This window comes from Sus scrofa, chromosome 3 (assembly GCF_054392235.1).
Source record: "Sus scrofa isolate SSC_HxYL_T2T_F1_AM1 chromosome 3, Sscrofa_HxYL_maternal_Yorkshire_Landrace_v2.0, whole genome shotgun sequence".
NCBI classification, from domain to species: Eukaryota; Metazoa; Chordata; class Mammalia; order Artiodactyla; family Suidae; genus Sus; species Sus scrofa.
Genome location: NC_139385.1, coordinates 113,264,663 through 113,283,523, shown reverse-complemented (window position 1 = coordinate 113,283,523; position 18,861 = coordinate 113,264,663). Strand labels below are relative to the sequence as shown.

General features: G+C 37.9%; 1 protein-coding gene across 13 annotated transcripts in view; it reads right to left on the bottom strand.

The window, feature by feature from the left end:
- The window catches only part of MAP4K3 (mitogen-activated protein kinase kinase kinase kinase 3), a 197,662-nt gene that overhangs the window by 8,928 nt on the left and 169,873 nt on the right, over positions 1-18,861 (bottom strand). For all 13 annotated transcript variants that reach the window (XR_014842159.1, XR_014842158.1, XR_014842154.1 and 10 more), the window contains 7 exons: positions 18,553-18,637; positions 17,067-17,146; positions 11,705-11,765; positions 11,504-11,621; positions 9,561-9,619; positions 8,175-8,278; positions 3,008-3,179 (listed from right to left, as the gene is read on the bottom strand). Coding sequence is in view for 6 of the 13 variants with exons in the window: in XM_021088336.2 (XP_020943995.1) it covers positions 3,008-3,179; positions 8,175-8,278; positions 9,561-9,619; positions 11,504-11,621; positions 11,705-11,765; positions 17,067-17,146; positions 18,553-18,637 (679 nt within the window). In the remaining 7 variants the exon portion in view is untranslated. The remainder of the gene's footprint in view (positions 1-3,007; positions 3,180-8,174; positions 8,279-9,560; positions 9,620-11,503; positions 11,622-11,704; positions 11,766-17,066; positions 17,147-18,552; positions 18,638-18,861) is intronic.

Here is an 18,861-nt window from a genome sequence, read left to right as displayed (position 1 = left end):
TATGGCTATGATTAATTTCTGATTTTAGATGCAGAAGGCTGTGCTCTGTACATCATTATATGCAGTGGCTAGCACATGCAATAAATATTTATTGAATGAGTGAATCTGAGAATCAAATTATGTCAAATACAAATAGGTTCAAGAAATACAGAAGTATTCTGAGAAATACAAAGTACTACAAAAATGCAAAGAGGCATTATTATTATTATTTGGCTGTCCTGCAGCATATACAATTCCTGGCCAGGAATCAGATCTGAGCTGTGGTCATGACCTAAGTCGCAGCTGCAGCAACACTAGACCCTTTAACACACTGTGCCAGTTGGGGATCGAACCTGCATCTTGGTGCTGCAGGGATGCTGACTATTCTGTTGTGTTAGAGCAGGAACTCTGAAGCATTATTTTTATAATGATTTATCAAAGTTTTCTTACAAACAAAATATTTAAATGACTTAGTTTTTAGGAAGCAAAAAACAGGCTATCCATGTTTTGTATGAACATCAAAACTGAAACTGCTGAGCTACAGGCCTTTGTTTCTGGAGAGTGGGTCTGATCTATCCTGCTTGTTTTCTACTTCCCATAGTATTCAGAATCTTAATAAATGTAAGGACTGCTGTATTTCAGACCTTCACAAATATTTTAGACCTGGTACTTCTGTAACTAACCAGGTTTGGCAGGCTATGGAATAGGCCTCCTGTAAATCAGACCAACCAGGTCTTTCTAACTCTTACACACTTGATGAAAATTAGTTCAAGTCTAGCATTACTAGATGGAAAGCCAGGAACACGAGACTCACAAATTGGTTATAATAATTAGTTTCTGAACACTGGAATCTTCTGGAGATCTACTGATGTGAAGCTGTCACCCCTAGGTATTATTTAATTGGGGATGTGTATGACCTGAGGTACCAGGAATTTTAAAAGCTTCTCAGATGGATTCTACAGCTGGCACACAGAAGCTCCCAGGCCAGGGATCAAACCAGAGCTGTAGCGGTGATGATACCGTGTGGTTATGCTGTAGGCCACCCATGGAAGTCCTCAGGTGGATTCTAGTATGCAACAGAATTTAGGAAACCACTAGCTTATAATTTCAGCTGACATAGGACCCTAAACATACTTTCTCTCTCTTAATCATCTCAAAATCACAGGGGCATTATATTCGTTACGTTTAACTTCTAATAAAAGGATTTCATTATGGTAAGAGAAGTAACCAAAGTTCCTGGGAAGGAAGGTACAAAATTCTTTCATCAGAAAATGATGCCCTTCATTTAACAATTAGTAGAAAAGGATTAAAATTAAAATGCTTGGGAGAAATAAGACAACTGAAATTCACTAAATAACATATTAATCAACTAACAATTCCTTCCTGTTATGTAGGGAGGAAGAAATTAGAAAGAAGTTCACTCTGTGTCTGAAAGGGAAGACGGGTGTTGAAAGGGAGAATATAACAGAGAATCTGTGGGAGCCAAAGAGAAGCCACATATGCTGCCAAGGGCTGGCCATGTTTTCCTTCAACAGTGTGACCTCAAGGGAAAACTATTTTAAGTTTCCTGGGCTTCAGCAAGCCATGTAATTGTCTTTAGCCTTTTGTGAATGTGTCTATATCATTTTCTTTTTTCAATGCCAAAAAACTCAGTCTCTTAATTTCTTTCCTTTAGTGAACACCCTTCCAGGTTTCCAACAAACTCAACAATTTGCCAATAAATATTGATTAAAACTGATTGATTAAATATTTATTGGCAAATTGGTTAACATTTCCTTAAGTTGCCAAAGGCTCTGACAGAGGGCCTTTGTAAGACCTTTAAAAATTACCTTCTACAATGGCCACTGTTGATTTTACAGTAAAACACTGTACGATGTCATCTTTAAAGGGAAAAAAGCAAAAGGACCTTTGCTTTACAGCACAAATGCAGTGCTTTACAAATAAAGATTAATAGGCCTTTAAGGTCATTTTTTTTTTTTTTAATCTTTTTTTCTAGGGCCGCTCCCGCGGCATATGGAGATTCCCAGGCAAGGGGTCTAATTGGAGCTGTAGCCGCCAGCCTACATCACAGCCACAGCAACGTGGGATCTGAGCCATGTCTGCAACCTACACCACACACAGCTCATGGCAACACCGGATCCTTCACCCACTGAGCGAGGCCAGGGATTGAACCCGCAACCTCTTGGTTCCTAGTCAGATTCGTTAACCACTGCGCCACAACGGGAACTCCAAGGTCATATTTTTTTTAAGTGTAAAAGTTTAATCAGATTTATTTACCATGAAACTCAAGTTCTGCCAATATTGTATGGATTGCAACAACACAATTGAAGTTTCAAACTATAACCAAATTTCTGTAAGAAGATCGTTAATCAGAAATAATATTTCCTAAGATACAAACTATGAAAGAAGGATCTGCTACACAACTGGATAACGTAGATCAAAATTTAAAGAAATAAATTATATATAATCTCTCCTCAAGCATCCTTAAATACTTCGGAAATATTTTACTGCTTATTTATAATTTGTATCCTATTTAAAAATCACTAAACTATGTATTAAAGTTACTGGGTAGCACCTGTGTATCAATTATAAAAATATATTGTAAATAAACTATACTTAATACAACTTTTCCTTTTATATAAATCAGCTTTCCTATTAGCCTATTTACTTATGTGTGTATATATGTTTGGTTTCCCAAGTGTGGTCCTTGTATTAATATTACCTGGGAACTTAACTTAGAGAATGAAAATCTCAGGCTCTACTCCAGATCCCTGAATGAAAAACTCTGGGATGGGGCCCAGCCGGTGACTCTGATGCATAGTTAAGTTTGGGAATCACCAGTAAATTTTAAATGTGTCAAATTACCTACTTCAAAGCAAGTCATCTTTTCTTTTTCCAGTTTAATAAGTGTTGTTCAAGATTGGATTTTTATACACTGTTTTTGCTTAATGAACGACATAGTAAATTTAGTACTTATAAAACCAGTCTGTATAATGGCCTTAGTAATTCAATAAAAAAAATCACAAACCTGATTCGGTAAACCATGAAGAGGTAGAATTTGGATTGACTGTTTCAAATCGAACCACCTGGTTGAAGTCTCTTCCTTTACTGACGCCAACACAAACTAAAGGGTACTCTTGTTCAGGAACCACCAGCATTTCAAACATTCTAAGTGGACACGGTATGGGAAAATCTATGTGCTAGAAAAAAACAAAATATATTAAACAAAGGAAAACAAAAGCCAAATAACTTCATGAGAACACTATAAAGAATTTTTAGTTTTATGAAAATACACAAAACAGTACTCTCTCAAGATTGGGTCATCTCACAGAAACCCAAGGTAGGCAGAAAAATCCAAATTATGAAATTATAAAAATTTTAGGTTAAACACAGTAAAACCACATACTTTTAGCATATCAGGGCTGGAAAGGAACTTACAAATCACTTGTCCAACCCTCTTTTTTCAGAGTTGGAAACTAAGCAATTGGATGGCTGGTCCAGGGTCCCCCCATCCCCCACCCTCTGTAGCAGAGTCTCCTGTCTCTCAATTCAGTGCTGCTTCAGTAATACTCTTCTGCCTTCTTTATCTAACTGAGCAAACATGGATGAGAAAACTGAAATGTTAATTAGCAAGAGACAATCCTCTTACAAGTGTGGATAGAAAAAAACCCCACAAGCAAGAGACGTTTAGCCCCATATTTCAAGTGATTCTATTCAATAAATTAACTGAGTTATAATGCCATTGATTTTAATTTTACATAGGTTTAAATTATTACACTAACTTCATTAATAATCAGGGACTAAAACCACAAAATACTATACATACCCACCAGAGGAATGACAATAACGAGGGCTACTACTAAGAGAGAGAAGTAAACTGCTAATACATCCATGGCGGGAGGATAAACTGGTACAACCACATTGGTTAATCATATTACCTATTAATGCTGAAGATATGAATCTTCAGAACCTGTAGTAACACTCCTAGTTAAATGTTCTAGAAAACATGACAGCACGTATGCACAGGTGCCATATGCAAAAATATTCACAAGCTGCACTGATCAGAACAAAAAACTGGAAGTAACCCAAGTGCCTATCAACAGGAGAATGGATAAAATGAAGATATATTCATACAATGGGAAATTAGAGCTCAGTAAAAACTAACTAGAGCTACATCCCACAATTCCACAAATATAATGGCACAAAAGAAGTCAAACCCAAATGAGTATGTAGTTTATGGTTCCACTCACATACTGCTGAAAAGTCAGGGACAAGACTAAAGTTTCAGGGTGCATATTTATATAGTAAAAATGGAAAATATGGAAGGATGATTTGTGGGGGGTACCAGGAGGAGGTCTGAGGTGCTAGCAATGTTTTCTTCACAAAAAAGGTTGTTTTTTAAAGAATATATTGGTCTTATGCATATTTTATTAAGTCTACTTTTTTTTTTTTTTTGTCTTTTGTTTTTAGAGGGACACACCCGCCCTATAAAAACCACCACACCTGGAGGTTCCTAGGCTAGGGGTCTAATCGGAGCTATAGCCTCTGGCCTACGCCAGAGCCATAGCAACGCAGGATCTGAGCCACGTCAGCAACCTACACCACAGCTCATGGCAACGCTGGATCCTTAACCCACTGAGTGAAGCCAGGGATAGAACCTGCAACCTCATGGTTCCTAGTCAGATTCGATTCCGATGTGCCACAACGGGAACTCTTAAGTCTAGTCTTAATATATTTTGTATTTTTGTTGCTCTTATAAATAGTCTATTTTTTTTCATTGTTTCCCAAATGGCTATTGCTAGTATCTTTAAAAGCTACTGAATTTTATTTATTTTTTAATCTGGCAATTCATTGTAAATTGTAAAGAAAATAAATTCTATAGAAAATAAATAGGTGAAATAAGGCTACTGTACCTACTTGTCTTAAAGTGTCAGGAGATATAGCATGGTCCTTGCGGCTGGACTGTGAAGCTGTACACACACTGTAACTTCCACATCCTTCCTTCCCTGTGACTACCTGAGGGCCTCCATCCTACATGTACAGATACTCCTTCACTAAAACTCTCCAAGCCCCCTCTCCAGGAGCATTCTGCCTGCAGATATGCTATGGATAAAATTTGTCCTATTTTGGAGTTCCCACTGTGGCAAGTGATTTAATAAGAATCCAACTGCAGGGCTTGGGTCGCTGCAGAGGTGTGGGTTTGATCCCTGGCCCAGTACAGTGGGTTAAAGGATCCTGTGCTGCTGCAGCTATGGCCCAGATCTAATCCCTGGCCTGGGAACCTCCATATGCCTCAGGAATGGCCATTAAAAAACAAAACAAAACAAAAAAAACCTGCCTATTTTTAATAAAATAAAAACATTTAAAATACTCTCTGAAATGTGGAAAAGGCAGTAAGGCCGAAAGAAAACAATGCTTCTGTTTAATTTTTTTCTTAGCAAATAAGAAAACCAACAGATTTTGCATACTTCTATATTTAGCTTCCAACAATGTAACTAAGCAGTATATATAAGTCATTAACAGGAGAAGATTCCCACGTAATAGTTTGCTTTTGTTTGTTTGTCTTTTTAGTGTGGCATCTGCAGCATACAGAGGCTCCCAGGCTAGGGGTCGAATTGGAGCCACAGCTGCTGGCCTATGCCACAGCCACAGCCACAGCAACATGGGAAGCAAGCTGTGTCTGCGACCTACACCAAAGATGATGGCAACTCTGGATCCTTAACCCACTGAGCAAGGCCAGGGATTGAACCTGCAACCTCATGGATACTAGTCGGATTCATTTCCGCTGAGCCATGGCAGGAACTCCTTTTTTCTTTTTTTCTTCTTTTTTTTTTTTTAATGGCCATACCTGCAGCATATAGTAAGTTCCAAGGCCAGGGGTTGAATCTGAACCTCAGCTGAGACCTATAGCACAGCTTGGCAAAGATGGATCCTTTAATCCACTGTGCGGGGCCGAGGATTGAATCCACGCTTCCCCAGGGATCTGAGCCACTATAGTTGGATTCTTAACCCACTGCAGCCACAGCAGGAACTCCTCCCATATAATAGTTTTATGTATGTATTTATTTATTTATTTGCTTTTTAGGGCAGCGCTCACGGCCCATGGAAGTTCCCAGGCGAGGGGTCGAATCAGAGCTACAGCTGCTGGCCTATGCCACAGCCATAGCAATGCGGGATCCAAGCTGTGTCTGCAACCTACACCACAGCTCACAGCAACACCAGATCCCCACCCACTGAGCAAGGCCAGGGATCAAACCCACATCCTCATGGATACTAGCTGGATTTGCTTCCGCTGAACCACAATGGCATCTCCCTATATAACAGTTTTAAATCTAGCTGCTTTTGGTGACAGTCCTTGAGGGCAGTGACTATATCTTGCTTCAATTTACAACTTTTATTTATGATGGAAATAGTCTAGTGAAGCAAAAACTTTCTCAGAAATGTCACAAAGAGGAAGAACACATAAAGCATGTTTTTGAACACATCTGATAAGAGTTGTAGTATAGAAATTTCATAAATGCTAGTTGAGATCATGTCAAATATAGAAAAAAAATATACATACAAAAGACCTGAAGCACAGAGAAGAGAAAGGAGAGTTAAGATTAAGGGAAGTAAATAAGTGCCTGTGGCTCAGGGGGTTTAAGGAAAGTGGGAAGAGCAAGAGTCTTGAAGGAGACCTGCAAACATAATTGTACTGAAAGTCTAACATCTTAGGATAACTGGCAACAGGCCTCAATGGTCAGGGCCAGGCTCCCTGGTATCATCTACTTGGAAAAGAGTAATTTTGGGTAGATAATTTTTAGGCTTCCAATGTCTTCAATGTACATATTCTCCTGTGTGCTCTGACTACATAAAACTCTTTTAATAGAAAAAAGGGTCTTTCATTGCATATTAGAATAATTGGTTTAACATATCAGGTAACACCTTAAATTCATTCATACTAAGGTTTAATCAGACTATTAGTATCCATGTACAACTGATATCACAAGACTGTTTTACATTCTGACAGAGGTTAGGAATGAGAGGGATACCTAAAATAGACTAAGGAGGCAGACAGAGGAGGAAAGGGTTGTAGAAAAATAACCACATACACTTAACCATTAACCACTTCGTCCAGGATGTGCCATGCTTTTATCAAACAGGCAAAACCAAAGAGGGTCTGAGAACAAAACTATGTGGCCAGAAATGGGCTGAGCTCAGAAGCTCTGTTTTGACAATTTATAAGGCTATCTTCCCCTTCACCTTTTGGTTTAAAAAATTTTTGTTTTGGTGAATTTGTCTATGAAAATACTACCTCAATGGGTTTTAAATTCTTTAAACTCTTTTTTCATTTCTTTAGCCCCAGCCAATTTTGAGGTCAATAAATACTGATTTAAAAATTAAAACTAAATTTCCTAGTCACTAATAAAATTGTAAATAATAGGAAGCCAATACTTTAAAATCAAATCCTAATTCTGTATTATTCAATTTAGGAAGAATTCACTCAGATTTTATTCTGATCCCAACTTCTATGAGATATCAAATGCTCATGAAATAAGACTACCTAATCTATATTAAAGCAAAGAAAATACCTTAAAAATTCATATTGTATATTTCCTTAGGGTGACTTCACACACTGCAAATAAATTTTTCCTCAAAATTTAGGTTATAGCTGAGTAATACTAGATTTTTTTTGTAAACTATAGTTAATTTACAATGTTGTGCCAATTTCTGCTGTACAATATTAGATGTTTTGAAGAATATTTGTTAAAGATTCTAGAGAAACTCAGGCACAAAAAACTATCCATGGGAAGGCCTGGGCAAATTAACAGGTAGGCAGACACCACAAAGAATTTCCCCCTCATTATGGTTATCCCTTGTCTTTTTAGGCCAAACACCAACCTCCATCACAGCAGGTTGTCTCTCCTGCGATGGAGCACATTACCTGGAAAATCTCCTGTTTCTGACATCAGACTGTGTATGTGATTCATTCCAGCTCCTACTGCTGAATCTCTGAACTATCTGTCTAGTCTTTCAAAACTTTTACCAGGGCAACTGAATTCCTTACAATTGGGCAGATTTTCACCACTCTGTCATATAATCCAAGATTATTATGTTAACTTGAGAATTAAAAGAAAAAATTTTTTTCCCTGAAAGAACAGAAAAATTGGCAAGCTTTTATACTAAAAATGACTTAGATTGACATTCGTGCTTACCTTAATTAACATAAATTTCTGCATTGGTTCAACCCATTCTAATAGAACAATGCTAGTCTGAAGTGCCCCACAAAGGTATTTATGGCCTGTGTAAGGATTTCTCACTGTCAAGGCAAAAAAGTGTATGTAAGTTCTTTCAGAACAAAAAGTCCTTATAGTAATAGTTGCATGCTCCAAGTACAAATAACAAAAGCTGGCTGCCAGTTCAATTTTTTATTTTATTTTTTTTAGGGCCACACCTGCAGCATATGGAAGTTCCCAAGCCAGTGGTGGAAACAGAGCTGCAGCTGCTGGCCTACGTCACATCCACAGCAATGACAGATCTGTGCCACGTCTTCGACCTACACCACAGCTCATGGCAATGTGGGATCCTTTACCCACTGAGCGAGACCAGGGATCAAACCTGCATCCTCATGGATACTAGTCAGATTCATTTCTGCTGAGCCATTGACAGGAACTCCTGTTTTTTTTATTTTTAATTTTTTTTTCAATTTCTTAATTAGACTGCAGAATGAAAAAGAGGTTCCAGTTCAGGTAGTAACTGGAACCTCCGTTATCACTCGCAGGATGTTTATTTGTATGCACGAATGAGGCTGCTGGTTGTTACAGGGCCTGAGGTGGGAAGGACTTTAAGTCTTGCGGTAGCAGGGAGATTAGCTGAGGCAGCAAGATCCAGAAGGAAGCGTCTCAGTAGATTTGGGGAGATGTTGTAAATTGATAGGCCCAGCACATGTGGAGGCTGGTGATTCAGGGTGTTCTTGGCAGTAATGTTTAGAGGCAGTAATGTTTTGGTCCTCAGTACATGAAAACTAATCAAATTTTAAGATACAGGTTTCCAAATAATAAAACTGAATTGCCTCTGAGTTTTTTAAAGGAGGAAAGGAAACTATTTTTTGCTTTTTTGCCAGATGCAAAGAGATTAGCTAGTTGTTATGGGGATCAGGGGAGGACTTCAGGTTAGTGGTATGTGAACAGGTAAACCTTCACATCACAAGCTTCACATATGAAGGGTATGTAAATACACGCTGAGTGAATAAATGCAATCTCTTAAGCCATTACTAAGCAGAATGGTGAATGATCAGTAAAAGGTTCCTAGGAGAACAGGGTGTGATAATGTGCTGTAATAAAGTCATCCCACTTTCTCCATTTACCCACTCAATAAATTATTTGCAGAACAGCTATATGTGCAAGGTACTACATTAGGTTTAGTTTACATGGAGATAGAATGGCCAAGACACTTATTTTACTTAAGGGGGAAACATAAATTATTACTGGCAGAATGTCCTGGAGTAGTACTGTTTTACTGATTTAAATGTGAGCATCACAGCATTTTCTTATCCACCCTGCAAAGCAGGAGAGCTACATGATTTTGGACAGTTTACTTACCAACACAACACTTCTGACACCATTTGGTTTCAGGGATTTTTGCTGATACAGCAAATTTCCTAAATAGAAATGGAAATGAATATATAATACATGTAGGCAGAGTTATTATTTCATGAGAATGGTAATGTTACAGACTAGTAGAAAAAGGATGAGTGATTCAAAAACTGGTCCTGGCATAATAGGTCATTTATTAAAAATAAGAATATATCAGATACATTTCTCAACACCCCTCCAATCAATTCCAAATGGACTAAGAATTTAAATATGAAAAACAAAACTATAAAATACTTAGATTTTAGAGGAACAAGACCTTGGGATTTCTTTTAAAAATGCAAAAGTAAATCATGCAGGAAAATACTGACAAACTTAAATTGGTCTTTTTTTCACTGATATATCCCTAACATCTCAAACTATGAGTGGCATTCAAACTGTTGAATGAATTTGTTTAATAAATTATTATCTTTAGTTTACCAAAGGATACCACTGAAAGTAAAAAGATGAGCCACAAACTGGGAAGAGAATAGATCTCTGTTCTGACAAAACAATATCAAAGAGTTAGTGCATTAAAGTTCATGTGCCTTATATTCTTCGGGGCTCTTTACTTAGCTTGGAGGTCAGTTTCCATGCCCACAGGAATTTAGGATTATCAAATTAGAAAGCTGAATAGAGACATACTATAAGTAGGTAGAAAAGCAACAGTACAACACGGCAGCTGGGAGAATAAGAGGGGGATGGTAAACTACACAAGTAGAAAGAAATTCCCTGACCAGTTATAGACGCAACACCCCTAAGTCCAACTATAGAAACTACAGTACAAGTAGAATAAATCAAGTTCATAATCACAACTAAGTCACCAAGAAAAGATCCAATTATGCTCACTGTCATCTATTTTAAGAAGACAGAAAAACTTATAGTATATTTTAAAAGATTTTCATCAAAAGGTTAAATTTTAAAAAGTTTTTGTGCACAAAGTGGTAAGTCTTAGCTATACTGTAAACTAGGCAATGAACAACAGATTTTTTAAGATATTTAAAAGCTAATATTATACATTAGTTGCTTTACAACTAGTAACGTAAAGGAAGAATGGTTACATCATAAAGTTTTCTTGAAATATAATTTATACTAAACTCAGAAAACACTAAACAAATAAAGTCCAATTAAAATAATAATCAAAATGAAGAGAGAACATAATTAAAAATCCCTGAAAATAGAAAAGCAAAACACCTCACTTTCTAAGTAGTGATTATCTTCTTTTCTTTTTTGGTCTTTTTGTATTTTTAGGGCTGCACCCACAGGATATGGAGGTTCCCAGGCTAAGAGTCCAATCAGAGCTGTAGCTGCAGGCCTACGCCACAGTCACAGCAACATGGGATCCGAGCCTCATTTGTGACCCACACCACAGCTCTCAGCAACTTGGGATCCTTAACCCTCCTCAACCCACTGAGCGAGGCCAGGGATCGAACCCGAGTCTTCATGGATGCTAGTGGGGTTCACTAACTGCTGAGCCACAAAGGGAACTCCCAGTAGTAATCGTCTTCTAACAAAAAAATCTTCATTTAATAAGTCATTTAAATTTTCTAAGTTTAGAAAACTCTTTGAGGAAAATTCATCTTATTCAAATTGACACAAATACATCAAAAGCACTACATGAGATATAAAATTATCAGCAAGTTCCAGAAAAAAATTAGTGTTAATCTTGTAGAAAACAATTAAAAATTCAGAAAAAAAATGTCTGATGTAATCGGAAAGCATAAAGTAGAAAATTTTAGAAGAATGTGATTAAACACTTGTGAAAATATATTATTTCTTAACAGTTTTTTCATTACACATGATTTCTACAATTGTAAGCTGAGTATTTTTTCAATTTCTGTAGCATAACTATCTTTTAGGATGAATTAACATGGTATCTTTAACGATGAAAACATAATTAAAAGCACAGTTACCTTGGCAGTATTCTGTCAGGGAGTTTGTGTGCTGGAATAGAAACAGGTAACTTTTGCATTTGCCTTGCATAATCAAAAAGCCCTGGTAAATTATGGGAATAAAGTTGAGAAGCTTTACCTGTAGAGAAAAATGAATATGACATAAGAACTAATAACATAAATAAAAACAATTACAAGGTACTTAAAAACTAAAAGACTTACCAGATATTGATAGTAGGCAATTGTTCATTACATACAACCATGTACACCTTCGGGGAAACAGCTGATTAAAAAAAAAGCACAAAGTTTACAGAGGATAACAGACAACAACAGTGTAAATATGCACGTATTAGCCATCTAAACTGTCATGTCAATAGGCCAGTTCTTAAAAAAGAAACTTTTTTTTGTGTGTGTGTTTTGTCCTTTCAGGGTCACACCCGTGGTATATGGAGGTTCCCAGGCTAGGAGTCTAATTGGAGCTGTTGCCACCAGCCTACACCACAGCCACAGCAACACCAGACCATTTACCTATAACTTTTTTTTGTCTTTTTTTAGGGCCCACACCCACAGCATGTGTAGGTTCCCAGGCTAGGGGTCTAATTGAAGCTCTAGCTGCCGGCCTACACCACAGCCGCAGCAACTCAGGATCCGAGCCACATCTGCGACCTACACCACAGCTCCTGGCAATGACGGATCCTTGACCCACTGAGCGAGGCCAGGGATTGAACCCAAAACCTCATGGTTCCTAGTCGGATTTGTTTCTGCTGCGCCATGACATGAATTCCTTTTTTTTTTTTTTTTTTTTTTTGTTTTTGATAAGGCATTTAAAACAAGGTGTTATACACACATTTATAAAGAATAAAAATAAATTAGCAGCATAATTTCATTATCTAAGTGATTAGCTCACTCTCCTTATGGTAAAAACTATGTAACCCTAAATTATACATAGTCATTTTCACACAATGTTATTCCTTATTTTGATTCTGGGGTTTTAAATAATTAAGACTCTCCGCCGTAATTCCAAAAATATGTTCTTATCTAGGCATATGGACATGCATGGCTTTTGAAGCAGAAGAGAGAGAAAAAAAGAGACAGTGTTTCCATATCCCGAGCAGTTTCTGTATGGAGGAAAAAAAGGCTGAGAGAGAAAACGATGAAAACACAAATCATAAAGGACACATATGAAATTGATTATTGAAATCTAGGACATAAGAAATGAGAGGTACCTTTCTGGAAGCTTTATGGTGATTAGTATTTAGGATTAAAACAAAGGGAATTTCATGGAACACAGTTATGTATACTCTGAAGGAAAAAAAACAACTGCTCTCATTAAGATATTTCATTATGTGTATCAGTGCGTCTCAAAGTGGTCCTTGCACTAGCATCATCAGCAACACCTGGGCATTGTTACAGATTTAGAAATCCAAGTCTCATCTCAGACTTTCTGAAGGTGGGTCCAGCAATATATGGTTTAACCAGCCTTCCAGGTGACTCTAACGCATACTTAAGTCTGAGAATCACCGATAATATAACTAAGCATTCTGAGTTAAACAAGCTTGGCTGCTAGGTTTGCCCTGGCAATTCCTATTAGGTTACCGCCAACGGACTGGGATGAGGGTAGGGAAAGGAGAGAGGGAAGAGACAAATGATGAAACATATCAAGGCCTCTAAGGACATTACTTTAAAAAAGACACAAAGTCACAAAGATGGCCCTGAATAATTAAAAGAGGAAAAGGGGGAGAAACAAAGCAAAATCTGTTTTTTTTTTTTTTAATTTTTTAATTTTTTACTTTTTTTTTGGCTGGGCCTGTGGCATACAGAAGTTTCTGGGCCAGGGATCAAAACCCGCTATAGTAGAGACTGGAGCCACAGCAGTGACACCCACAGATCCCTTTGCTAGGCCACCAGGTAATTCTAATAAAATCGATTTTAAATAAAACCTAGTTGTTTCATTTGTTTGCAAAATTTATCCACATAAAACACATAATTTCTGTGAACACGTAAAATATGGCACTCTGTGGTTTTTAATTTTGGAAAACTTGCTTATAACTTTATGTCTCAGACTGAAAGGACATAAACATTTCCTGCTTTATGCTCTTCATAAATATTTCACAATATAACTGAGACTTCACTGGCTATATGGAGAAAATCTGGCAGATAAAAGAAAGTGGTAATGACTTATCTCAAGCCACATACCAGTATAAGTTACTGGTTTTTATTTAATTCAGTGTTGAACTCAATTTATTTTCACAAGAATACATATTTTAAAAGTATTGCTAGAACTAAACTTACAGTAGATTGAGAATACATATTTGTAAACATAAGTAAGTTAGCTTGATACAGGCATATATAAAGTACCAGGGTAAGACACAACCCTGATATGTCAATAATATCGACACAAGGACAATGCAAAAGTATTTACGTAAGTTTTTGAAGTGTTAGAATTAACTGTGGATTTTCATTTTTAATCATGTTTAATAAAACTTTAAAGCTTTTCTAGATTTCTAATGTCTACTTCCTTTAGCAAAACAGGCTGTGGGTGAAATAATCAGTTTATAATAAAGGTACACAATGCTTAAGAGGAGTAGGTTCTGCATTTTGCCTAGATTCAGACAGCTATTTTCTCAGTGGCTCTGTGGCCTTGGGTAGATGACTTGTCTCTGTGTCTCAGTGCTATTTGTAAAATGGGGCACCTATTCTAATACTGTTGCTGTGCTGAGTGAACATGATGCTCCTTGTAGGAGTAAAATGCTTAGAATACTGGTGTACACTGAGCACTTAATAAATCTTAGCTGTAAGTAATGACAGCAGATTAAAAAATTTTAAATCAAGATCCTGTTTTGTGTCATTTTCTCATCTTTTAGCATCTTCTCCTATCTAGCAGACTCATGCCACCCAGTTTCTTTTCCTAGAGTACAGAGAAAATCAACCCAGTAATCTACTTCACATTAAGATGGAAAACTCAGGATCTCACACATATTCATTCTCAACTCTAACAGACTTCCTCTGGGAGGGAAAATATACCCTTTGATGGCCATGTTTAGCTCTGAAAATTAGTACAATTTCAAGTGCTAAAGCACTCTTAGGTGCTTTTTATCTATTTATTTATTTATTTGGTTTTTTTTTTTTTTTTTTTTTTGCCTTTTCTAGGGCCGCTCCCGCGGCATATGGAGGTTCCCAGGCTAGGGGTTGAATCGGAGCTGTAGCCGCCCGCCTATGCCAGAGCCACAGCAACGTGGGATCCGAGCCGGGTCTGCGACCTACACCATAGCCCATGGCCACGCCGGATCCTTAACCCACTGAGCAGGGCCAGGGATCGAACCTGCAACCTCATGGTTCCTAGTCAGATTCGTTAACCACTGCACCACAATGGGAACTCCACTCTTAGGTGCTTTAGCAGTTAACTCATGGCAGGGAGTTACTGCAGACTGGGGGTGGGTGGGGTTGATGGGTACTTTCACTCAACTGTCCCTTAAATATGTTGATATAAGCTTACTCCACCTACGTGTGACATTTTTACAATTAATATAATAATTAACATTGTTCCTTATAATTAACATTGTTACCAGTACTGTGATTTTAGATATCTTACTATATACATATCCAAGAATATTACTACCTTTGAATTATTTATTTACTAATTTTTATAAATAACGAGATCTTTTTCTTTTTTTCCTAGTTCATATGTATTTTTCATTCACTTCACTGTCTATCTCCTTCCAGGTTAAAAGATTTCTTTTTTCTTTTCTTTTTGGTTGTCCCTGGGGCATGTGGAAGTTCCTTGGCCAGGGATTGAACCTGTGCCACAGCAGTGACAAAGCCAGATCCTTAACTGGCTGAGCCACCAGGGAACTCCAAGGTTAAAAGATTTAGAGTATGGAGATCCCATCGTGGCTCAGTGGTTAATGAATCCAACTAGCATCCATGAGCACATGGGTTCGATCCCAGGCCTCGCTCAGTGGGTTAAGGATCCACTGCTGCCATGAGCTGTGGTGTAGGTTGCAGACGCGGCTCGGATCCCGTGTTGCTGAGGCTCTGGCGTAGGCCAGTGGCTACAGCTCTGATTAGACCCCTAACCTGGGAACCTTCATATGCCGCAGGTATGGCCCTGAAAAGACAAAAAAAAAAAAAAAAAAAAAAAAAGGATTTAGATTATGTATATCAAACAGTTTAGGATCTGGTTAGAATACGTGATTTAAAAAAAATGTTGTAAAGAGGAGTTCCCATTGTGGCGCAGGCTAGAGGCTATAGCTCTGATTTGAGCTCTAGGGTGGGAAACTCCACATGCTGTGGGTGTGGCTGTAAAAAGACAAAAAAAAAAAAAGTGTGAAGAAAGAAAAAAGGAAATGTTTGGTTATGAAGAAATCATCCTTGCTTGTGGATTTTTCTCTCCATTTTATTTGTAAATCAATTTATTGATTGAGAATGGAGAGTTAGTTACACATCCCACAGGCACCCACAACTCGACGTGACCAAACTCAATGCACCATCATTTCCTTCAAACTGACTTCCCTTCTGTACAAACCCTGCCTAGTGGACTGTCATTCACCCAGTCCCTCAAGCTGGAAATCCAGTCAACCTAGACTTCTCCATGATCTCCACACTGAACTGGTCATTCAATTTGGCCAATTCCACTTCTTTAATCTTTCTCTAAGTCCAGTGTTTCTCTCTAGAAGCATTACAGTAGGACAAGCAGGGTGGTGAAGTATTTAAGGACATGGACTTTGAAGCCAGTATGCCTGGGTCCATATCCCAGCTTAGCCACTTAACAGCTCTGGGATCTTTGAAAAGCTACTTTCTGAACCTCATACTTCTTATTTGAAACGAGATAATAATGGTACCTACTTCTAAGAGTCACTGTGAAGATTGAGTTAATGTATATAAAGCATTTAAAAATAGTACCTGACATACGGTAAAATTTATATAGGTATTAGCTATTACTATCATTATCATTTTTTTAGGCAGGTTTTTTTTTTTTTCCCTTCTTCTTAGGGCTGCACCTGTGGCCCTAAGTTCCTGGGCTAGGGGTCAAATCGGAGCTGCAGGTGCTGGCCTACGCCACAGCCAAAGCAATGCTGGATCTGCAACCTACACTGTAGCTTGCAGCAACGTGGGATCCTTAACCCACTGAATGAGGCCAGGGATTGACCCCACATCCCCAAGGACACTATGTTCTTAACCCACTGAGACACAACCAGAACTCCTATAGGCAGGTTGTTTAGCATTCCTGGCCTCTGGGTACTAAATGCCAAAAGCCTCCCCTGAGTCACTGTGACAATCAAAAATGTCCCCATATTGGAGTTCCCATCATGGCTCAGTGGTAACTAACCCAACTGGTATCCATGAGGATGCAGGTTCGATCCTTGCCCTCGCTCAGAGAGTTAAGGATCTGGCATTGCCATGAGCTGTGATGTAGGTCACAGATGCGGCTCAGATCTGGTGTTGCTGAGGCTGTGGTGTGGGCCAACAGCTACAGCGCAGGTTCGACCCCTAGCCTGGGAACCTCCGTGTGCTGTGGGTGTGTCCCTAAAAAGACCAGAAAAAAAAAAAGAATTAAAAAAAGGAAAAATATAAAATAATATACCTGTTCCATTGATGTTTCATGAAGTTCATTGAGATTTAAGGTATAAATCCCTTCTTCAGCACCAAATATCAAGTACTGATCTGAAATGAGAAAAGTACTCCACTGATTGTGACATATAAAATACTTTTTGAATGGATTCATATAATCTAAAATTAAGTATATCTACATTAACATGTGAAAAAAGAATTGGTATGGTCTGTAGGCAGTATTTTTTATTTTAATGCAAATAAGTAGTTAGAAACTCTAGCTCAGCGTATTGGATTATATGCAGATATCAGCCTCAAAGCAGTGAAGAAAACTTTTTTAAAAGAAGTTTTTTTTTGTTTTTGCTTTTTAGGGCCACACCCATGGCATATGGAAATTCCCAGGCTAGGGGTTGAATCGGAGCTACAGCTGCCGGCCTACACCACAGCTACAGCAACGCAGGATCTGGATTCTCAACCCACTGAGCGAAGCCAGAGATCGAACCCGCATCCTCATGGTTCCTAGTCAGGTTTGTTAACCACTGAGCCAGGAAGGGAACTGCTGAAAAGAGGTTCTGAAGAACGGCATGCTAGGACTCCCCGCTTATCAGGGGATGCCAAGGAATGGAAGAGAACCTGTAGCTTCTTTTCTAAATTCCCTCCTGGAGACGCTCAAATGCAACTGACATACAGAATGTAAATCAAGAACAACTGATACAGACTTAAAATATTTTTGCAGATGGACCATTATTGCAAACTAATATCAAAAATCTAGGATCTGACTATTACCTATTTAAAAAGTTAACTAAAACTTAGATACTTGCTAGGGTACTCAATACCTCCTAGAAGATATTAGAAGTTTGGCCATGGTCCTGTTTGATTGGTTTTTATGATAACATAAAATAGCAGGTGAAGAACTTCTACAGACTAAACTGAAGTATGCTGAGAACAACTGCCAAGAGCATTCCTACACTGCCCCATATTTAGGATTAGTATTGGGAGATGAAGGGCACAAGCTCTGCGGTCAGACAACACTGAACTGGGTTCAAACTGCAGCTCTAATACTGACTGACTGGCTGTGAAACAATGAACCTGAGTGTCATTTTCTTTACCTCTGAAATAAAAGTACTTATACCTTGAATTTTTAAAAGATTTAGTAAGAATGTGTGTGTGTGTGTATGTGTGTGTGTGTTGTGTGTCGGGTGGGAGAGGAGAGAGAGCAAGCAAGAGTGGGCCTATGTTTCTCTATATCTCCATGTATATCTTTATACAGATAGATGGCACAGAGTACATAGTTTCAATACATTAATATGGTGACTACACAGTGAAATTTTAATATCATGGGTCATCTCAAACACTGTTAATAACACAGAGAAACATATTTACCTGAAAAATTTTTTTAATTGTAAGAAAATATTTTTTCCAGAAGGATATGCAGAAAGTGATTAAAACTGAGTGCTTTCACAGCTTCATGAAAACACTAAACAATCAGAAAGATAAAAGACAAAAACATCTATGACTACCTCTTGTGTCTGGGTTTATCCATGATGTTGCACAGTGAATTTTCAAGGGACATCCATTAAAAACCTTTGAAAAACATGCACCCATCTGGAAAAACACAAAATAACCAAATAAATATATCGAGTCCTAGTCATTTGCCTTATAGTGCATGGAAGTTCCAGGCACAACAAGGACTGTCAGATGATACAAGCCTTTACTTAAGAGAGTCATTTTATTCTTCCTATCTTCTCAAATCAACAAAGAGTAATAGCAACCAATGCTGCACAATAATTTGCTTACATAAGTATTACTTGTATGTTCTACATGAGGAG